Genomic DNA, 24,526 nt, shown 5'->3' on the forward strand with positions numbered 1-24,526 from the left:
TTTTTCTCCCTTTTCTTCTGAGCCGTGTGGCTGACAGGGTCTTGGTGCTCCGGCCGGGTATCAGGCCTGTGCCTCTGAGGTGGAGAGCCAACTTCAGGACATTGGTCCACCAGAGACCTCCCAGCCCCACGTTATATAAAATGGCGAAAGCTCTCCCAGAGATCTCCATCTCAATGCTAACACCCAGCTCCACTCAACGACCGGCAAGCTAGAGTGCTGGACACCCTATGCCAAACAACTAGCAAGACAGGAACACAACCACACCCATTAGCACAGAGGCTGCCTAAAATCATAATAAGGTCACAGACACCCCAAAACACACCACCGGACGTGGTCCTGCTCACCAGAAAGACAAGATCCAGCCTCATCCACCAGAATCTAGGCACCAGTCCCCTCCACCAGGAAGCCTACACAACCCACTGAACCAACCTCACCCGCTGGGGGCAGACACCAAAAACAACGGGAACTATGAACCTGCAGCCTGTGAAAAGGAGACCCCAAACACAGTAAGTCAAGCAAAATGAGAAGACAGAGAAATACACAGCAGATGAAGGAGCAAGGTAAAAACCCACCAGACCTAACAAATGAAGAGGAAATAGGCAGTCTACCTGAAAAAGAATTCAGAATAATGATAGTAAAGATGATCCAAAATCTTGAAAATAGAATGGAGAAAATACAGGAAACATTTAACAAGGACTTGAAGAACTAAAGAGCAAACAAACAATGATAAACAACACACTAAATGAAATTAAAAATTCTCTAGAAGGGATCAATAGCAGAATAACTGAGGCAGAAGAACGGATAAGTGACCTGGAAGATAAAATAGTGGAAATAACTACTGCAGAGCAGAATAAAGAAAAATGAATGAAAAGAACTGAGGACATTCTCAAAGACTTCTAGGACAACATTAAACAGACCAACATTCGAATTATAGGGGTCCCAGAAGAACAAGAGAAAAAAGAACGGGACTGAGACAATATTTGAAGAGATTATAGTTGAAAACTTCCCTAATACGGGAAAGGAAATACTCATTAAGGTCCAGGAAAAATAGAGAGCTCCATACAGGATAAATCCAAGGAGAAGCACGCCAAGACACATATTCATCAAACTATCAAAAATTAAATACAAAGAAAAAATAGTAAAAGCAGCAAGGGAAAAACAACGAATAACATACAAGGGAATCCCCATAAGGTTAACAGCTGATCTTTCAGGAGAAATCCTGCAGGCCAGAAGGGAGTGGCAGGACATATTTAAAGTGATGAAAGAGAAAAACCTACAACCAAGATTACTCTACCCAGCAAGGATCTCATTCAGATTCGATGGAGAAATTAAAACCTTTACAGACAGGCAAAAGCTAAGAGAATTCAGCACCACAAACCAGCGTTACAGCAAATGCTAAAGGAACTTCTCTAGGCAGGAAACACAAGAGAAGGAAAAGACCTACAATAACAAACCCAAAACAAGTAAGAAAATGGTAATAGGAACACATATATCGATAACCACCTTAAATTTAAATGGATTAAATGCTCCAACCAAATGACACAGACTGCCTGAATGGATACAAAAACAAGACCCATACATATGCTGTCTACAGGAGACCCACTTCAGACCTAGGGACACATACACACTGAAAGTGAGGGGATGGAAAAAGATATTCCATGAAAATGGAAATCGAAAGAAAGCTGGAGTAGCAATTCTCATATCAGAGAAAATAGACTTTAAAACAAATACAACTACAAGAGACAAAGAAAGACATTACATAATGATCAAGAGATCAATCCGGGCTTCCCTGGTGGTGCAGTGGTTGAAAGTCCGCCTGCTGATGCAGGGGACATGGGTTTGTGCCCCGGTCTGGGAAGATCCCACATGCCGCGGAGCGGCTGGGCCCGTGAGCCATGGCAGCTGAGCCTGCGCATCTGGAGCCTGTGCTCCGCAACAGGAGAGGCCACAACAGTGACAGGCCCGTGCACCGCAAAAAAAAAAAAAAAGAGATAAATCCAAGAAGAACATATAACAATTGAAAATATTTAGGCACCCAACATAGGAGCACCTCAATACATAAGGCAAATGCTAACAGACATAAAAGGGATAATCGACAGTAACACAATCATAGTAGGGGACTTTAACACCCCACTTTCACCAACGGACAGATCACCCAAGATGAAAATAAATAAGGAAACACAAGCTTTAAATGATACATTAAACAAGATGGACTTAATTGACATTTACAGGACATTCCATCCAAAAGTAACAGAATACACTTTCTTCTCAAGTGCTCAAGGAACATTCTCGAGGATAGATCATGTCTTGGGTGACAAATCAAGCCTTGGTAAATTTAAGACAATTGAAATCATATCAAGAATCTTTTCTAACCACAATGCTACGAGACTAGATATCAGTTACAGGAAAAAAAATCTATGAAAAATACAAACACATGAATTCTAAACAATACACTACTAAATAACCAAGAGATCACTGAAAAAATCAAAGAGGAAATCAAAAAATACCTAGAAACAAATGACAATGAAAACACGACGACCCCAAACCTATGGGATACAGCAAAAGCAGTTCTAAGAGGGACGTTTATAACAATACAACCCTACCTCAAGAAACAAGAAATATCTAATAAACAACCTAACGTTAGACCTAAAACAGTGAGAGAAAGAAGAACAAAAAAAGCCCAAAGTTAGCAGAAGGAAAGAAACCATAAAGATCAGATCAGAAATAAATGAAAAGGATATGAAGGAAACAATAGCTAAGATCAATAAAACTAAAAGCTGGTTCTTTGACAAGATAAACAAAATTGATAAACCACTAGCCACACTCATCAAGAAAAAAAGGGGGAAGACTCAAATCAATAGAATTAGAAATGAAAAAGGAGAAGTAACAACTGACACTGCAGGAATACAAAGGTTCATGAGAGATTACTGCAAGCAACTCTATGCCAATAAAATGGACAACCTGGAAGAAATGGACAAATTCTTAGAAAAGCACAACCTCCCGAGACTGAACCAGGAAGAAATAGAAAATATAAACAGACCAATAAGAAGCACTGAAATTGAACCTGTGATTTAAAATCTTCCAAGAAGGGATATGGGAACAGATGTATATGTATAACTGATTCACTTTTTTATAAAGCAGAAACTAATACACCATTGTGAAGCAATTATACTCCAATAAAGTTGTAAGAAAAAAAAAAAACTTCCAAGAAACAAAAGCCCAGGACCAGATGACTTCACAGGCGAATTCTAACAAACATTTAGAGAACAGCTAACACCTATCCTTTTCAAACTCTTCCAAAATATAGCAGAGGGAGGAACACTCCCAAACTCATTCTACAAGGCCACCATCACCCTGATACCAAAACCAGAAAAAGATGTCACAAAGAAAGAAAACTACAGGCCAATATCACTGATGAACATAGCTGCAAAAATCCTCAACAAAATACTAGCAAGCAGAATCCAACAGCACATTAAAAGGATGATACACCATGATCAAGTGGGGTTTATCCCAGGAATGCAAGGATTCTTCAATATATGCACAACAATCAATGTGATACACCATATTAACAAACTGAAGAAGAAAAACCATATGATCATCTCAATAGATAGAGAAGAAGCTTTTGACAAAATTCATCACCCATTTATGATAAAAACTCTCCAGAAAGTAGGCACAGAGGGAACTTACCTCAACATAATAAAGGCCATATATGACAAACCTATAGGCAACATCATACTCAGTGGTGAAAAACTGAAATCATTTCCACTAAGGTCAGGAACAAGACAAGGTTGCACACTCTCACCACTGTTATTCAACATAGTTTTGGAAGTTTCAGCCACAGCAACCAGCAAGGAAAAAAAAATAAAAGGAATCCAAATCAGAAAAGAATTAAAACTGTCACTGTTTGCAGATGACAGATACTATACATAGAGAATCCCAAAGATGCTACCAGAAAACTACTAGAGCTAATCAATGAATTTGGTAAAGTAGCAGGATATAAAATTAATGCATAGAAATCTCTTGCATTCCTATACACTAATGATGAAAAATCTGAAAGAGAAATTATGGAAACACTCCCATTTACCACGGCAAGAAAAATAATAAAATACCTAGGAATAAACCTACCTAAGGAGACAAAAGACCTGTATGCAGAAAACTATAAGACACTGATGAAAGACATTAAAGGTGATACCAGCAGATTCAGAGATATACCATGTTCTTGGATTAGAATAATCAACATTGTGAAAATGACTATACTGCCCAAAGCAATCTACAGATTCAGTGTAATCCCTATCAAACTACCAATGGCATTTTTCACACAAGTAGAACAAAAAAATTTCACAATTTGTATCAAAACACAAAGGACCCTGAATAGCCAAAGCAATCTTGAGAGAGAAAGACGGAGCTGGAGGAATCAGGCTCCTTGACTTCAGACTATACTACAAAGCTACAATCATCAAGACAGTATGGTACTGGCACAAAAAGAGAAATAATAGATCAATGGAACAAGATAGAAAGCCCAGAGTTAAATGCACACAAATAGGGTCACCTTATCTTGGATAAAGGAGGCAAAAATATATAATGGAGAAAAGACAGCCTCTTCAATAAGTGATGCTTGGAAAACTGGACAGCTACATGTAAAAGAATGAAATTAGAACACTCCCTAACACCATACATGAAAATAAACTCAAAATGGATTAAAGACCTAAATGTAAGGCCAGACACTATAAAACTCTTAGAGGAAAACATAGGCAGAACACTCTATGACATAAATCACAGCAAGATCCTTTTTGACCCACCTCCTAAAGAAATGGAAATAAAAACAAAAATAAACAAATGGGACCTAATGAAGCTTCAAAGCTTTTGCACAGCAAAAGAAACCATAAACAAGACAAAAAGACAACCCTCAGAATGGGAGAAAATATTTGCAAATGAAGTAACTGACAAAGGATTAATCTCCAAAATTTCCAAGCAACTCATGCAGCTCCATATCAAAAAAACAAACAACCCAATTCAAAAATGGGCAGAAGACCTAAATAGACATTTCTCCAAAGACATACAGATTGCCAACAAACACATGAACGAATGCTCAACACCACTAATCATTAGAGAAATGCAAATCAAAACCACAATGAGGTATCACCTCACATCAGTCAGAATGGCCATCATCAAAAAGTCTACAAACAATAAGTGCTGGAGAGCGTGTGGAGAAAAGGGAACCCTCTTGCACTGTTGGTGGGAATGTAAATTGATACAGCCACTAGGGAGAACAGTATGGAGGTTCCTCAAAAAACTAAAAATAGAACTACCATATGACCCAGCAATCCCACTACTGGGATTACATATACCATGAGAAAACCATAATTCAAAAAGAGTCATGCACCACAATGTTCATTTCAGCTCTATTTACAATAGCCAGGACATGGAAGCAACCTAAGTGCCCATCGACAGATGAATGGGTAAAGGAGATGTGGCATATATATTCAATGAAATATTACTCAGTCATAAAAAGAAACAAAATTGAGTTATTTGTAGTGAGGTGGATGGACCTAGAGTCTGTCATACAGAGTGAAGTAAGTCAGAAAGAGAAAAACAAATACTGTATGCTAACACATATATATGAAATCTTAAAAAAAAAAGAGTTGTGAAGAACCTAGAGGCAGGACAGGAATAAAGACACAGATGTAGAGAATGGACTTGAGGACCCAGGGAGGGGGAAGGGTAAGCTGGGACAAAGTGAGAGAGTGGCATAGACATATATACACTACCAAATGTAAAATAGCTAGCTAGTGGGAAGCAGCCGCATAGCACAGGGAGATCAGCTCGGTGCTCTGTGACAACCTAGAGGGGTGGGATAGGGAGGGTGGGAGGGAGATGCAAGAGGGAGGGGATATGGGGATATATGTATACGTTAGCTGATTCACTTTGTTATAAAGCAGAAACTAACACACCATTGTAAAGCAATTATACTCCAATAAAGATGTAAAAAAAAAAAAAGCCTATAGTAACAGCTTTCTCCAGACTTCACCACAACATTATCAGGGCCAGGCTACTCCTTTTTAAGGCTTAGTTCTCGGTCCCTTTCACTAGCAGTTCTTTCGGGAGGCAGATGCACTCAATCCTCCTCTGTCTTTATTCATCAACTATAATGCTCTTGAGTTGTTTATCCCTCCCTTCTAAGTCCTCACCCCAGTCCTGAATGTTTTCTAACTTTGGATCCTACCAAACATTCAAAACCTATTTATGGAGCACCTACCATGTATCAGGCACAGGGGGAAACAAGACAGAGCCCCTGCTCTCAAGGGAGATGGCAGTCTGGGGAGGGTGACCACTAAGTAAATGGGAAATACAACACAATGTGCTGAGTATTATGACACAGAAAGTTGCAGGATACCGTGGTACATGATGACTGGGACATATGTAGGCTTGAGAGGTCAAGGAAGGCTTTCTGGAAGGGAAGTGATGTCTGAGCTAAGAAGGACAAATAAGCAGCATCCAGGTGAAAGGGCAAGGCTTGGGCTGTGAGGGAACGCAGAATGCTTCCGCTATTCTGGCTGAACGTTCGGTTTGGCTGCCACTCTTCTGTTTGAGTGTTTGAAGAGCGAGTTTGAGGAACTGGAAGAAGTTCAGTGTGGGCTGGGAGGTAGGTGCAAGAGGGGTGGGGGTACATGGGGGAGACGAGACTGACGCTACAGAGATGGGCAGGAGCTGGAGCACAAAAGGCTTTGTCGGTCACGCTGGTGAGTTTGGACTTTATCCTGCAGCCACCAGGGAGCCACTGAAGGGCTTTAAGTAAAGGAGAAACAACAGGTACCACAAGCGGGCAAGTGAAACTGCAAAACCTCAAGTGAGAATGATCTGTCGTGAGGGGTGGGGGGGACTGAACTGTACGATCTCAGTCTGGCTTCGCCTGCAGTGCTTCTCAACTTGGCCGGGAGCACCTCTGGGGACAGGGGAGGAGAGTGAATGCTACCCCCACCACCGGCAACTTGGGAGGTTTTTGTTAAAAAATTCATGGGATATTTTATACTATAAGCATACTTTTTTTTGTACAGAGTGTTCATTCTTGAATAAAGTAAGTTCAGTGTTGGCTTGTAGATAATAAAAAGAAAGTATTTGATTTTGATTCAATAAATGTTTCTCAATCCTGAAAAAAAATTCAGGTGGTTGTTTGCGTTCTATTGCATGACACAGCCGTGAGTGTTTCCATATACCAAAAATACTTTACAGCAAGTCATCAGGCAAAATGGACATTCCAGGATAAAGGCCATGTTTATACTATAGCTTCAGAAGTCCTGGATGTGGCCTTCCACAGCCCACTCTCTCAGAAACCGTCTGAAGGAGAGATAGACAGGGGGACAGGGGCACGTGCAGGGCAGACTGCCAACACTAGATCTCCTGCTTCCCCTCCTGGAATCACACAGACTCAATGCCCCCAGTCCTCAGACCACTCTTGCCCGGTGCCACCTACAGCCTCGGAGACTCCTCCCCATCCAGGCAGTCCACCCCCTTCACCAAAGCCTCCCAGCCTTGCTCTGTGACCACCCCAAGCTCCACCGTCACTTCCCACAGAATCTGCCTACACTTCTGGAAGCCTCCATCATGCACTCTTATTTCTATATAGGCAATTGTGCCCAGTGCTGTCTCCTCCACATTTGAAGCTTTAGGAGTGAAGAGACATGTTTCTTATCTCTGCTGCCCATTCAGTGCTTTACCCACAATGCGTGCTAAAGTTTTACTGAATTGAATTGATTATCCTGGTCCTTTCTTCCTTGTCCTGTTGTTAATAATTCTAGGCTCTAGAGAGGGCAGAGAGCAGAAGCAAGAAGAACTACAATCCTGCAGCCTGTGGAACAAAAACCACATTCACAGAAAGATAGACAAGATGAAAAGGCAGAGGGCTATATACCAGATGAAGGAAAAAGATAAAACCCCAGAAAAACAACTAAATGAAGTGGAGATAGGCAACCTTCCAGAAAAAGAATTCAGAATTATGATAGTGAAGATGATCCAGGACCTCAGAAAAAGAATGGAGGCAAAGATCGAGAAGATGCAAGAAATGTTTAAGAAAGATCTAGAAGAATTAAAGAACAAACAAACAGAGATGAACAATAAAATAACTGAAATGAAAACTGCACTAGAAGGAATCAATAGCAGAATAACTGAGGCAGAAGAACGGAAAAGTGACCTGGAAGACAGAATGGTGGAATTCACTGCTGCGGAACAGAATAAAGAAAAAAAAAGAATGAAAAGAAATGAAGACAGTCTAGGAGACCCCTGGGACAACATTAAACACAACAACATTTGCATTATACGGGTCCCAGAAGGAGAAGAGAGAGAGAAAGGACCCGAGAAAATATGTGAAGAGATTATAGTCGAAAACTTCCCTAACATGGGAAAGGAAATAGCCACCCAAGTCCAGGAAGCTCAGAGAGTCCCATACAGGATAAACCCAAGGAGAAACACGCTGAGACACAGTAATCAACTTGGCAAAAATTAAAGACAAAGAAAAATTATTGAAAGCAGCAAGGGAAAAACGACAAATAACATACAAGGGAATCCCCATAAGGTTAACAGCTGATTTCTCAGCAGAAACTCTACAAGCCAGAAGGGAGTGGCATGATATACTTAAAGTGATGAAAGGGAAGAACCTACAACCAAGATTACTCTACCCGGCAAGGATCTCATTCAGATTCGACAGAGAAATCAAAAGCTTTACAGACAAGCAAAAGCTAAGAGAATTCAGCACCAACAAACCAGCTCTACAACAAATGCTAAAGGAACTCCTCTAGGCAGGAAACACAAGACAAGAAAAGGGCCTACAATAACCAACCCAAAACGATTAAGAAAATGGTCATAGGAACATACAGATCGATAATTACCATAAATGTGAACGGATTAAATGCTCCAACCAAAAGACACAGGCTTGCTGAATGGATACAAAAACAAGACTCATATGTATGCTGTCTACAGGAGACCCACTTCAAACCTAGGGAATGAAAGCGAGGGGATGGAAAAAAGATAATCCAAGCAAATGGAAATCAAAAGAAAGCTAGAGTAGCAATTCTCATATCCGAGAAAATAGACTTTAAAACAAATAGAACTACAAGAGACAAAGAAGGACATTACATAATGATCAAGAGATCAATCCAAGAAGAACATGTAACAATTGTAAATATTTATACACCCAACATAGGAGCACCTCAATACATAAGGCAAATGCTAAGACATAAAAGGGGAAATCGACAGTAACACAAACAGTGTAGGGGACTTTAACACCCAACTTTCACCAATAGACAGATCATCCAAAATGAAAATAAAAAAGGAAACAGAAGTTTTAAATGACACAATAGACCAGATAGATTTACTTGATATTAATAGGACATTCCATCCAAAAACAGCAGATTACACTTTCTTCTTAAGTGCGCATGGAACATTCTCCAGGATAGATCACACCTTGGGTCACAAATCAAGCCTCAGTAAATTTAAGAAAATTGAAATCATATCAAGCATCTTTTCTTACCACCACGATATGAGATTAGAAATGAATAACAGGGAAGAACATGTAAAAAAAACAAACACATGGAGGCTAAACAATACATTACTAAATAACCAAGAGATCACTGAAGAAATCAAAGAGGAAATCAAAAAATACCTAGAGACAAATGACAATGAAAACACGATGATCCAAAACCTATGGGATGCAGCAAAAGCAGTTCTAAGAGGGAAGTTTATAGCTATACAAGCTTACCTCAAGAAACAAGAAAAATCTCAAATAAACAATCTAACGTTACACCTAAAGGAACTAGAGAAAGAAGAACAAACAAAACCCAAAGTTAGCAGAAGGAAAGAAATCATCAAGATCAGAGCAGAAATAAATGAAATAGAAACAAAGAAAACAATAGCAAAGATCAATAAAACTAAAAGCTGGTGCTTTGAGAGGATAAACAAAATTGATAACCCATTAGCCAGACTCATCAAGAAAAAGAGGGAGAGGACTCAAATCAGTAAAATTAGAAATGAAAAAGAAGTTACGACACCGCAGAAATACAAAGCATCCTAAGAGACTACTACTACAAGCAACTCTATGCCAATAAAATGGAAGAAATGGACAAATTCTTAGAAAGGTATAACCTTCCAAGACTGAACCAGGAAGAAACAGAAAATATGAACAGACCAATCACAAGTAATGAAATTGAAAGTGTGATTAAAAATCTTCCAACAAACAAAAGTCCAGGACCTGATGGCTTCACAGATGAATTCTATCAAACATTTAGAGAAGAGCTAACACCCATCCTTCTGAAACTCTTCCAAAAAACTGTGGAGGAAGGAACACTCCCAAACTCATTCTACGAGGCCACCATCACCCTGATACCAAAACCAGAAAAAGATACTACAAAAAAAGAAAACTACAGACCAATATCACTGATGAACATAGGTGCAAAAATCCTCAACAAAATACTAGCAAACAGAATCCAACAACACATTAAAAGGATCATACACCATGATCAAGTGGGATTTATCCCAGGGATGCAAGGATTCTTCAATATATGCAAATCAATCAATGTGATACACCATATTAACAAATTGAAGAATAAAAACCATATGATCATCTCAATAGATGTAGAAAAAGCTTTTGACAAAATTCAACACCCATTTATGATAAAAATTCTCCAGAAAGTAGGCATAGAGGGAACCTTCCTCAACATAATAAAGCCCATATACGACAAACCCACAGCAAACATCATTCTCAATGGTGAAAAACTGAAAGCATTTCCTCTAAGATCAGGAAGAGGACAAGGTTGTCCACTCTCACCACTCTTATTCAACATAGTTTTGGAATTTTTAACCACAGCAATCAGAGAAGAAAAAGAAATAAAATGAAGCCAAATGAGAAAAGAAGAATTAAAACTGTCACTGTTTGCAGATGACATGATACTATATGTAGAGAATCCTAAAGAGGCTGCCAGAAAACTACTAGAGGTAATCAATGAATTTGGTAAAGTCGCAGGATACAAAATTAATGCACAGAAATCTCTTGCATTCCTATACACTAATGATGAAAAATCTGAAAGAGAAATAAAGGAAACACTCCCATTTACCACTGCAACAAAAAGAATAAAATACCTAGGAATAAACCTACCTAGGGAGACAAAAGACCTGTATGCAGAAAACTATAAGACACTGATGAAAGAAATTAAAGATGAAACAAATAGATGGAGAGATATACCATGTTCTTGGATTGGAAGAATCAATATTGTGAAAATGACTATACTACCCAAAGCAGTCTACAGATTCAATGCAATCCCTATCAAACTACCAATGGCATTCTTTACAGAATTAGAACAAATAATCTTAAAATATGTATGGAGACAAAAAAGACCCCGAATAGCCAAAGCAGTCTTGAGGGAAAAGAACGGAGCTGGAGGAATCAGACTCCCTGACTTCAGACTATACTATAAAGCTACAGTAATCAAGACAATATGGTACTGGCACAAAAACAGAAACGTAGATCAATGGAACAGGATAGAAAGCCCAGAGATAAACCCACGCACCAATGGTGAACTAATCTATGACAAAGGAGGCAAGGATATACAATGGAGAAAAACAGTCTCTTCAATAAGTGGTGCTGGGAAATCTGGACAGCTACATGTAAAAGAATGAAATTAGAACACTCCCACTCCCTCACACCATACACAAAAATAAACTCAAAATGCATTAAAGGGGCTTCCCTGGTGGCGCACTGGTTGAGAGTCCACCTGCCGATGGAGGGGACACGGGTTCGTGCCCCGGTCTGGGAAGATCCCACGTGCCACGGAGCGGCTGGGCCCGTGAGCCATGGCCACTGAGCGTGCGCATCCGGAGCCTGTGCTCCACAATGGGAGAGGCCACAACAGTGAGAGGCCCACGTAACACACACACACACACACAAAAAATGGATTAGAGACCTAAATGTAAGACCAGACACTATAAAACTTTTAGAGGAAAACATAGGAAGAACACTGTTTGACATAAATCACGGCAAGATCTTGTTTGATCCACATCCTAGAGTAATGGAAATAAAAACAAATATAAACAAATGGGACCTAATGAAACGTCAAAACTTTTGCACAGCAAAGGAAACCATAAACAAGACGAAAAGACCACCCTCAGAATGGGAGAAAATATTTGCAAACGAATCAATGAACAAAGGATTAATCTCCAAAATATATAAATAGTTCATGCAGCTCAAAATTAAAAAAACAAACAACCCAATCCAAAAATGGGCAGAAGACCTAAAATAGACATTTCTCCAAAGAAGACATGCAGGTGGCCAAGAAGCGCATGAAAAGCTGCTCAACATCACTAATTATTAGAGAAATGCAAATCAAAACTACCATTACGTATCACCTCACACCAGTAAGAATGCGCATCATCAGAAAATCTACAAACAACAAATGCTGGAGAGGGTGTGGAGAAAAGGGAACCCTCTTACACTGTTGGTGGGAATGTAAATTGATACAGCCACTATGGAGAACAGTATAGAGGTTCCTTAAAACACTAAAAATAGAATTACCATATGATCCAGCAATCCCACTACTGGGCATATACCCGGAGAAAACCGTAATTCAAAAAGACACATGCACCTCAATGTTCATTGCAGCACTATTTACAATAGCCAGGTCATGGAAGCAACCTAAATGCCCATCGACAGATGAATGGATAAAGAAGATGTGACACATATATACAATGGAATATTACTCAGCCCTAAAAAGGAATGAAATTGGGTCATTTGTTGAGATGTGGATGGATCTAGAGACTGTCATACAGAGTGAAGTAAGTCAGAAAGAGAAAAACAAATATCGTATATTAACGCGTATACGTGGAACCTAGAAAAATGGTACAGATGAACCGGTTTGCAGGACAGAAATAGAGACACAGATGTAGGGAGCAAACGTATGGACACCAAGGGGGGAAAGTGGCGGGGGGTGGTGGTGGTGGTGGTGGGATGAATTGGGTGATTGGGATTGACATGTATACACTAATATGTATAAAATTGATGACTAATAAGAACCTGCTGTATAAAAAAACAAATATAATTAAATTAAAAAATAAAAAAAATTCTAGGCTCTAAAGAAAGGAAATGATGAAAGATTAATTTAGAAAAGAAAGAAAATTTTAACAAATTTTGTAGATATAGTCACAAACATGAAATGTAAGTTATTTTGTGGGGAACTAAACTACTTTTTTTTTTTTTTTTTGCAGTACACAGCCCTCTCACTGTTGTGGCCTCTCCCGTTGTGGAGCACAGGCTCCGGATACGCAGGCTCAGCGGCCCTGGCTCACGGGCACAGCCGCTCTGCGGCATGTGGGATCTTCCTGGACCGGGGCACGAACCCGTGTCCCCTGCATCGGCAGGCGGAGTCTCAACCACTTTGCCACCAGGGAAGCCCTAAACTAGTTTTTAACCCTGGGAATGATTTAAGTTTCCTTTTGAGAGGTAGATACCAATCACTCAGACATTGTTGATGGGAATGTAGAATGGTACAGCCACTCTAGAAAATAGTTTGGCAGGTTTTTTTATGAAACTAGATATGCAATTACCATATGATCCAGCAATTACACGCTAAGGCATTTATTCCAGGGAACTGAAATGTGATGTTCACATAAAAACCTGAATATGAATATTTATAGTAGTTTTATTCATGCTTGCAAAAAATTAGAAACACTTGAGATATCCTTCAATGAATAAAAGGTTAAACAAACCAATACATCCGTATCATGGAACACTACTCAGCAAGAAAAGGGAATGAACTATTGATACACACAACAGCTTGGATGGATCTCCAGGGTATTAGGCAGAGGCTAAAAAAGATAAAGTCAGCCTCAGACAGTTATATGCTGTATGATTCCATTCCAGTTACATTCTTGAAATGACAGAGGTTAGAGACTTGGGGGAGAGGAGTGTGGGGAGAGGGTGTGCAGCAGGGAGGTGGGTGTAGCTATAAAAGGGCAACTCAAGGGATCCTTGTGGTAATGGAGCTATTCTGTATCTACGCATATGATAAAACTGCATAGACCTACACACACACACACACACACACACACACACACACACACACACACACACACACACACACACACACCCAAATAACTGGATGAAACACCAGTGAAATTTGAATAAGGTCAGTGGACTGTACCAATGTCAATTTTCTGGTTTTGATATTGCACTCTGGTTATACGAGATGTTACCATTGGAAGAAACTGGGTGAAGGGTAGATGAGATCTCTTTGTATATATTTCTGCAATCTAATTTTGCGGATCTATAATTTTTTTAACATTTTTGTTGGAGTATAATTGCTTTACAATGGTGTGTTAGTTTCTGCTTTACAACAAAGTGAGTCAGCTATATGTATACATATGTCCCCATATCCCCTCCCTCTTGCGTCTCCCTCCCACCCTCCCTATCCCACCCCTCTAGGTGGTCACAAAGCACCGAGCTGATCTCCCTGTGCTATGCGACTGCTTCCCACTAGCTAGCTATTTTACATTTGGTAGTGTATATATGTCCATATACACACTACCACTCTCTCACTTTGTCCCAGCTTACCCTTCCCCCTCCCTGTGTCCTCAAGTCCATTCTCTAGTAGGTCTACATCTTTATTCCCGTCTTGCCCCTAGGTTCTTCATGACCATTTTTTTTAGGTTCCATATATATGTGTTAGCATACAATGGAATATTACTGAGCCATAAAAAGAAACGAAGCTGAGTTATTTGTAGTGAGGTGGATGGACCTAGAGTCTGTCATACAGAGTGAAGTAAGTCAGAAAGAGAAAAACAAATACCGTAGGCTAACACATATATATGGAATCTATAATTATATTTTAAGAGTTTGGTTTTTTTTTTAAATGAGACACCAAAAGCAGATACATTTTCCAATGAAGCAATGTGTAGAAAAGAATAGGCTGGTCCGTTTTTGGGTTTAACTAGGTTAGGTGCAAAGGCTCCCAACGCAGTCACAGTCAGTCCCTCTCCAGTAAGTCTCCTGTGCATACTCACCAATAGTAGAGAGTATAGTTAGTGTCAGGATTTGTATTCCTTCCAGGGAGCCAAGCGCACTTCATGTAGCTCAGGTTATACCAAATGCATCGTAGCTCAGTAACAGCGGACTCAGGATCGCCTGGAATATGCAGCCATGAGTTTAGGACCCTTGTCTCCTTGCCCTGCGAGCTGGCCAGTCACTAGGGGCTAGGGGATGGCAAGCGTGCTTCCAGCTGCTTCTCCGGAAAGCTAATCCCTAACTTCTCACCCCATTTGACCCAGAAGGCACCCAGGCGGAAGAAAACCCAAATCTACCTTGTTCACAACTTTCTCTCTTTACTATCACTGAGGGACCCTAACTCCTGTATTCCTAACTGGAGAGAGAGTCTGAAGGTCAAATAATATTTCAGTCATAGGAAATGACTATGGAATTTCCCAAATGAACGTGAAAATATAAACAACCATTATATCTACCTGTCTTTAAAAAAAAAACAAGTGTTCTGAGTTATAATTTACCTTGTCTTTTGAGCAATACTGACACACCTTGTTTTAAAAATTAAACAAACCTTCCTCCTGAGGCAATTTGGGGAAAGGTAAGTAAAACGTAACTCTTCATAGTTGTCTATTGGGGCTATGGCCTTAGGAGCCCTAAAATCTTGATGATCTGAAATCTCTACCTTTATAAAGCCTTTTAAGTTAAGACATCACATCTCTAAATTAAATGCCTATGTTTAAAATTCAAACCTGTTATCCCTCGTGTTCCTTAAAGGCGTACTGTGCTGAGCCATCACCACCCACCTTTTCGTCATAATACAATTTAGTTTCTTTCAGATTATTAAACTCCTCAAGAAACGAGTATGGGGGGGTAACTTGCTGTAAACCATGCTCCCAGCCTCCTAGCAGTACTGAATTTTATAACTTTACAAATATTACTTCATATACTTTTGATCTGTGCATACAGAGAGAATGGTCTAGAAAACAAGTCATGTAGTGTTAAGGTTTGGAGGTAGGAGATGGGACCTTGCCCAACCTAAGGGCAACATGATATGAATAGATAATATGTATCTAGCATTTACTGTCTGCCAGGCACTATTCTCAGCACCTCATATGTACTGATTGATGTAATCCTTTCAACATTCCTGGGAGGTAAGTACTATCATCATCCCTTTTTACAGGTGAGGAAAGTGAAGAGAGAAGGGGCTAAGTGATCTGCCTAAGGTCACACAACTAGAAGCTGGCAGTGCTGAGATTTAAACTTGGACATCTGGGCTCTGGTAGCCCTGCTCTTCCTGAGTATATGCTACTCCCTGCATGTAACATAAGAGCCAGAAGGACACTGGCTGATGGGTGGGAAGGGAGCTGGGGGACAATGATCAACCTGACTACTTGACAGCTTTTTCTAGGCCTAGTCTTGAGTCAGAGCTGGGCCAACATGCCCACTTTCCTCTTTTAACATCTTTCCCCAAATATATCCTGTATATCAATCTAATCTCTCTATATAATGAGTAAGACACTATCAATATTTTCATTTGTTTAAGGCACTAGACCTGGGACCTGAAGATCTACAGCAACTCACTCAGTTCCCTTCTTCCTCACAAAACAGATCAGGGTAATAATACATGCCTTGCTCATTTCACCGAATAAGCTTGAGAAGCTCAATTTAGGGGAGAGGTGTATGTGTGCGCACATGCGTGTGTGTGTGTGTGTGTGTCACTTTCCAAATTATTAAGTACTCTATAACTATCAGGCATTGTTATTCAAGTTGTCTGTGAGCTCCTCGAAGGCAAAGATGTTCTGACAGTTATTGGTGTGTTGTCAGCATCTAATACTGGTGCCTGAAAATTATTAGACTCAACAAATATTTGAAAATTAAATGAATTAATGAACACTGAACATAAGCATATGGATAATTTGGATTTATTCTCTAAATGCCAAGAGACAGTGCTTTTAGCTGTTACCTTCAGGGGGCGAGATGCACTTTTCCACCAAAATGCTAGGCTTTTCACTTTCGTTGGTGCTACACTGGGACCCCACTTGCAGACAAATCCTCTCATTCAGGGGCACTTCTTTTGAACGATAAGTTTCTGGAGCAATTTTCTAAGATAAGGAAATTTAAAAAGGCATTCAGTAGCAAACACACAGAAATACATTTGTGTAAAGAAAATGGAAAGTTATCAAATGGTATACAGTTCAGTGATTCTCTGCTTTGGGTGATTCTCTTCTCCCATTCCCGGGGGACATTTGTTAATGTCTAAGAACATTTTTAGTTGTCATAATTTGGGAGGGGGCTGCTACTGGCATCTACTGGGTAGAGGCCAAGGATGCTGCCAAACATCCTATAATGCACAAGACAGCCTTCCCTACCCCAACAACAAAAAATTATCCCGCATCAAATGTCCGTAGTGCCACCATTGAGAAACCGTGGTATAGATAAAAGACCGTTTCCCACATTTTCAATGTATAAACATCATGACATTTACTACAAACCTACCATGCTAACACATATGTGTAAGAGCAACTTCAAAGGAAACACAATAAGCTTATCAAAATTCAATTCCAAGTAGATGCAGTATAACATCAAGATCAAGGTAAAAAGGACTGCTTTAAGAATCTGGCAATCCTGGTCACCTCTGAGGAGAGGAAGTAAAGAAGGGGAGCCTGAGGGCTGAGGAGAGACTTTTCAGGAAACACCTTTCTGCACTGTTTGACCATTTTGACTATCTCACATACACATATGAATTATAAGGGTTGATATTATACACACTGAGTATAGCACGCTCTTATTCTGAAAGGTAGATAAGCTTTGTGGAACCACAGAAAGCCAACTTATACACAGCTTACGGATAACAATCACAAGCCTGGTTATTATGATTTAGAATAATGAGATTAAAGGCTCTTGAGGAAATTAACAATTTCCAAGGTGACAGAGTTGGGATAATTAAGAACAGAGGTGCTTTTAATCAGAGCTCCAAGGAGCTTCCTGTTTTGCAATAGTTTCTGACTCAAGTTAGAGACAGCCACTTCCTTTTATATACGTGCTGATAGCCATGAAGGGAAGTTTTGTCAGAGTTACCTTTATCTACCACCCTAAGGGGTACTCTGCCATTTCACATGCCTGCTGCCAACTGAGCATGAGGGCAACTGTGAGAGACTCTCAAAACCAGGACACAAGGATGTCCTCTGAGAGGTAGCCAGCAAATCATCAATTAACGAACCACAGCAAAGACATGGGGAAGAAAACAACACTTTGTACAGACTGAACAGCTCTTAGGCCCAGGCAAGACAGCACTCTAAAAAAGGAGTTAGCTGGTCAGCCCTGGAAGAAGAGAAAAAGAAATGTCTGCAAACAAAATTCTGACAGGGAGAAAAGAGAGGGTGATTCAGCTCCATGGACATTGATTATTTTTGTCCCAGCAGCAAAGCCCTGCCCACCCTCAGTGGGGCCTCCAGTTATTCTGAGTCAAGTACATATTAACAAATTCCTGATTCCTTGCCAAGAAACCTACTTATCATTTGGCTCTCCATATAGCTGCTGCCTGCAGGAATGGAACATACCAATTGTGCCAAGAGAAGGCTCTCGAGAATGTTTCACCATTATAGCTCTCATGGCAAAGTAAGGAAACTGGCCCTTAATTGATGAATGTGTGCTGAGGAAACAAGGATTGTTGGTAATGGTGGCAGGAAAGCTCCGAATGCAAATTTCACCAACCACACAATTTTACTAAGCAAAAGTCCCATATACCCCTGAAGGAGCCACCCTGACCCAAGAATCCTTGATAATTCTTGTGTGGAAGCTGCATTTGCCCTCTGAGGACACCCAGGGGTAAATGTACGGTCAAATGCCATAAATTAGAATCATTATGGAAAAATCCCAGTTCTCTTATTACATTAGATATTGTTCCAGTGAGAGGGCTGAGGAGTTTTATTACACAAGTATTTTTAATAAATGGAATTTCTTAAAAACATACTTTAGCACCTAAATCTGAACCTTTTTTTTAAAAAAAAGAACTTCATTTTCAAAGTTAATCAGTTATTGATTCAGACCCTTTATTAGTTTATTTATTTTGGGCTGCGTTGGGTCTTCATTGCTGCGTGGGTTTTCTCTAGTTGTGGCGAGCGGGGGCTACTCTTTGTTGCGGTGCGCAGGCTTCTCATTGCGGTGGCTTCTCTTGTTGCGGAGCACGGGCTCTAGGCACGCGAGCTTCAGTAGTTGTGGCACGTGGGCTCAGTAGTTGTGGCTCACGGGCTTAGTTGCTCCGCCCCATGTAGGATCTTTCTGGACCAGGGCTTGAACCCGTGGCCCCTGCATTGGCAGGCGGACTCTTAACCACTGTGCCATCAGGGAAGCCCTAAACCTGAACCTTTTGTTTTGGGCATATGAATAAAAAATAACTTAGAAAAGACATGGTAGGGGGAAAGATAAAATACTTTTTAAAAATCTCTTTCAAAGCTCAAGGCAAATAATATTAAATTGGCATGAATAAAGTAGGAACCCCAATTGTCAATGATCGCCAAGTGAAGTGCACCTCTCTGTATCAGACAGGGAACTAAATCCCTCCCAGAAGACCTTGATGAAGTATGTATGATAGCTCCCACGTGACTTTCGGCTGTGGTGACTCATTCCACTGGTAGCTGCTGTATGACATTATGCTCCACCTGTCAGAGAATCTGGGCTACTTTGAAAATTTATCAAAAATCAAGGCCAGAGTCCTGAACCGATCCCTCCCCCTCAAGACCAAAGTTCATTTGGCTAGATTGCAGCTTTCCCAATTGCTAATCCTTTCTCAGAAGGAAAGGGGAGTCAGCTTCAGCTTCAGTCTCTTTGGATGCCTAGACAGAACAACATCCTTTTAATTTATTCACCTAGTAAGACTTGCCTATCTCTTGGTGATGAAAGAGATCTAAAATCTGATGCCAGATCCTTCTTCTAATTGCCAGATTACACATTGCTAAAACAATGGTGAAGGGCAGCCACTTAAGCTAGTCTTGTATTGAATTTTTTTTTAATCATCTATGGGGCTTCCCTGGTGGCGCAGTGGTTGAGAGTCTGCCTGCCGATGCAGGGGACGCGGGTTCGTGCCCCGGTCCGGGAAGATCCCACATGCTGTGGAGCGGCTGGGGCCGTGAGCCATGGTCGCGGAGCCTGCGCGTCTGGAGCCTGTGTTCCGCAGCGGGAGAGGCCACAACAGTGAGAGGCCCGCATACCGCAAAAAAAAAAAAAAAAAAACATCTATGATTCCATATCTCTCATCTTAATGGTCCTCCAATCTGAAGATTGAAAATGACCTCAAGGATTTACCTCATTTAGCAATTTGGGACTGTCAGACAGTCATAAAAGCCCCATAACATGTACAAACTATCATAATGCCACTGCTTCAACATGCTTCAAAGCATATATACACCCCAGTGTGGTCTGATGACATTAATGCTGTGTCCAAAGGACAGAAAGAGGGAAGGAAAACCACTCCTCCCACTGATTCTCAGTCTCAGGATTGTAAACTTCAAAAAGGTCCAGATAGGAAATCCCCCATCACTGATTGGAAAGAATAATCTGTGTTTATCACAACTGCCACATTGGCAGCCTTCAAAGCTGTCAAATGGCTGGAATAAATGAGCAGGCCTTAGGCAGAGGCCACCCTTTATGGTCTCCATCTGGTCTCTTCAGGGGCAAAACGGAGGGACCAAGATTAAACGATAATATTAGGTTGAACCATATAATATGACCTATAAAGGCAACAATTTCATATGGTTGAATCTAACAACAGTAATAATAATAAAAGCTAACAATTATTGAACACTAACTCTGTGCCAGGTGTATCACAAACATTATCTCCTTTAACAAACACACACCATTCATATAAAGTAGGTACTTTTACTAGCCTTTCCCCCCAGCATTCTACAAACAAGGAAATGGAGGCTCAGGCTCAGATAGGTTAAATGACTTGCCTAAGGCCACAAAACTTGAAAGGGAAAGAGACAAAATTTCAAACCCAATTCTATCTGATTCCACTGCCTCCTAAAGTTACTTTCAAGTCTAAATTTCTGTAACTATACTGAGGAGTTAGCCCCATTTCTAGACTAGCTTATCAGCATGTCTACCTGACTGATCCTTGAGCGTGGTTGACGGGCTAATGAATAAGGACATGTTAGAAAGATGGTGACCTCTCCTGGGGGTTTCAGTTAGATACTTAGGTGACGCACTAAAGGGTCTTTCCTGGAATTTCTCAAGGCTGAACTACCAAAAGTTGCCACTAAGACTCCAACTGTCTAAGGCCCCTCCTTAGGAACAAGAGGAAGCCAACAGTGTGAAAAGGGGAACTGGCCTACCAGAGTTTCACAGGCTTCTGCATTTGGAGGACCTCTTTTAAAACACAAATATTTCTGACCAGCCTCAATTCCTTATCAATCAACACCTAAACTATAATTAACACCTCTGCAGGAAAGCAGGAAGGCAGATTAGCAAGTTTCCCTCTAGAGGAAGAGCCCATTCCACCCTCACTTCATTAAGTTTCCCATACATTATTTTTGGTGGACCAGCAAGCCAGAGATGTGAGTAGAGCCACACTTTACACACGAGGAAATGAAGGCTCAGAGAGGTTAAGGAATTTATCCCAGGCCACTGAGCTAGCTGAATGGTGCACTAACTAGTTCTCCAGACTCTTCCTGCCACCAAACTGCTTGAACATGGTGATTCCACAGTTCACTGAGCCAAAGTACTGTCATTAATAACAACTTCTCATTGGCCTTCTCAAAATCCGGGACAAATTCAACCCCAAACATCCTCCACCTCCCCCACCCACACGCTGAAAGAAGATACAGTCAGTCATCCCTCTTACACCCGAGGGGCATTGGTTCCAGGACCCACCACGGACACCAAAATGCATGGATGCTCAAGTCTTTATTTAAAATGGTGTAGTGTTTGCATATGACCTAGGCACATCCTCTCCTATATTTTACATCACTCTAAATTACTTATAATACCTAGTGCAACGTAAATGATATGTAAATAGTTGCCAGTACGAGGCATTCAAGTTTTGCTTTTTGGAATTTTCTGGAATTTTTTTCCCTAATATTTTCCATCTGCAGTTGGCTGAATCCACAGGTGCAGAACCCAAGGACTGTATAAAGATATAAAACAGTTCTGAACAGACGATATGATGCTTTGAGGAACCTGTCAATTAGCAGGGGCTACAAACCAATAAGGCTCAAAAGGAACTTCCATTGAATAAGACTACCATAAAGAATCCAAAATTATCCAATCTTGTTAACAAAAATTCACTTAAATTGGTCACACATCCGACTGGAAAGGCTGAAAGTTTCTCTCATTTTTCCCCAAGCATCAGGGAACTGTCTGGTCAACCCCACCTGCTACTGACATCTTATTTTTTCATTTTCCATATGGCCATTTACTTTTGCATCACATAGTTCTTGCATATCTATCTGTGCATGTGATTAGTGAGATGGTAAATGTGAAAATTCCCTGAGAAATGGAAAGTGTTATATAAATACAAGGCTTCAGGCAGCAACACAGAAACCAATGTTAACATAATTAATTATTCACTGGGTGCCTACAGGAACCAACTTTAACATAATTCATTATTTACTGAGTGCCTAGTATCTCCTAAAAGAGTAATAATCTCAACTGTATTTGATTGGCAAATATTTTCTAATGTTCAATTTTGTCAACAGTTGTTTCCATAATTTTCCCAGTTAAAAACTTTGGACACAAGTCAAAAATAAAAATCCCACTTTGAAGTAAGATTAGAATTTGGCTTATTCTTAGCTCCAACTCACAGTGTTCACTTTACCTTATCAATGCAGTACGTTCCAGAAAACTTACCTTATCTTGTTTGTTGCCAAAATGACTAAAATACTTTAGACTACAATTCGGGCTGGCTCCCTCAGGAGGATTCCATGTCCATGTGACTGTGCAGAGGTTTTCAACAGACACACTCAAATTCGTCACAGGTGGCTGAGTTTCTGTTCAAATCAAGCACAAGAAATAAATTTATCCAGAGCAGCCAGTGTTTTCAGTGGTTAATTTAATCCATCCCTCCAAGTCCTGGAGACCAAGAATCATAAACCTGAGTTATCAAGAGCTAACATTTATTGAGCCAGGCAGCATTCTAAGTGCTCTCCACATGTTAATCTCAATCCTCACAACCTTATGAGACAGGGACTCTCAGCCTCATGTAAAGATGAGGCGATTGAGGCACAGGGACATTGAGTCACTGACCCCATATCCCACGGCCAGTCAATGGCAGAGCTGAGGTGCAAACCTCACACGCCGCATTCTTTTTTTTTTTTTTTTTTTTTTTTTGCGGTACGCGGGCCTCTCACTGTTGTGGCCTCTCCCGTTGCGGAGCACAGGCCCAGGATGCGCAGGCTCAGCGGCCATGGCTCACGGGCCCAGCCGCTCCGCGGCATGTGGGATCCCCCCGGACCGGAGCACGAACCCATGTCCCCTGCATCGGCAGGCGGACTCTCAACCACTGCACCACCAGGGAAGCCCCCCAGGCTGCATGCTTAACCACTTGCTATAGTGTGAACACAGAGGAGAGTATATTCTTAAATGTCCAAGTTTTCCTCCGGTAGGTATTTGGGGTCCCCTACACTGCGCGCCCAGGCCCACTCAATACAGACAGTTCAATCCCAGCAGTTCTGCGAGTGAGTTTAAGCGGCTCATCTTTAACCGTGCTTGCTAACGTGACCTGGCAATTGTTCTTATAACTTTTCCAAAGTAGTACTGAGAAAGAGATCTAACAACCCTGTTGCTCCCCTGAGGTCTGACATTAAACAACTGGAACTGTAGCTTTGACAAATCTGAAGAGGGATGAAAAGAGGAGAAACTGTGAACCAGTGTCTTAAAAAATGTGTTTCATTTTGAGAAAACCCACCACTGTCTCCACCAAATATTTCCTGGCTCTATTATCTTGGACCCAGCTTTAGGATCGGGGATAGGAGTTTTCATGCTTCTGCCAAATGCAGGGAAGCACATATAGAGGAGGGAAAGGAAACATCATTTCAAACTTTCCCGAGAACTTCTCCTGAGGCCAGGACTACCAAAATCGTCCCCCGGAAACTGGATGAGGGCTCCTCTGTCCTATCTTTGCAACTTTTCTGTAAGTCGAAATTTATTCCAAAGTAAAGTTTATTAAACTAATTTTAAAAACAATCCCCCCAAACTGTCTAAAGTGGCAAACTTAATCATTATTAATTACTTAAGGACTATAGGCTCTAGGCGCATGGGCTTCAGTAGTCGTGGCACACGGGCTCAGTAGTTGTGGCTCGTGGGCTCTAGAGCGCAGGCTCAGTAGTTGTGGCACACGGGCTTAGTTGCTCCATGGCATGTGGGATCTTCCCGGACCGGGGCTCGAACCCATGTCCCCTGCATTGGCAGGTGGATTCTTAACTACTGCGCCACCAGGGAAGTCCTGTAACACCTCTCTTAATCATCCCGATCACACTAATGTGCTCTGCTGGGCCCCGTGCGCCAGGCAGACCT

The 24,526-nt window shown here is 40.9% G+C and overlaps 1 protein-coding gene across 1 annotated transcript in view; it reads right to left on the minus strand.

Annotated features, from left to right (window-relative positions):
* IL13RA1 (interleukin 13 receptor subunit alpha 1) overlaps positions 1-24,526 on the minus strand; it is a 67,289-nt gene that overhangs the window by 39,811 nt on the left and 2,952 nt on the right. The window contains exons 2-4 of the mRNA XM_081221293.1: positions 22,862-23,001; positions 16,980-17,118; positions 15,040-15,160 (exon numbers count right to left, since the gene is read on the minus strand). Of these exons, the coding sequence (XP_081077419.1) occupies positions 15,040-15,160; positions 16,980-17,118; positions 22,862-23,001 (400 nt within the window). The remainder of the gene's footprint in view (positions 1-15,039; positions 15,161-16,979; positions 17,119-22,861; positions 23,002-24,526) is intronic.

The sequence above is a fragment of the Mesoplodon bidens genome (genome assembly GCF_964165515.1).
Source record: "Mesoplodon bidens genome assembly, chromosome: X".
Taxonomy (NCBI): domain Eukaryota; kingdom Metazoa; phylum Chordata; class Mammalia; order Artiodactyla; family Ziphiidae; genus Mesoplodon; species Mesoplodon bidens.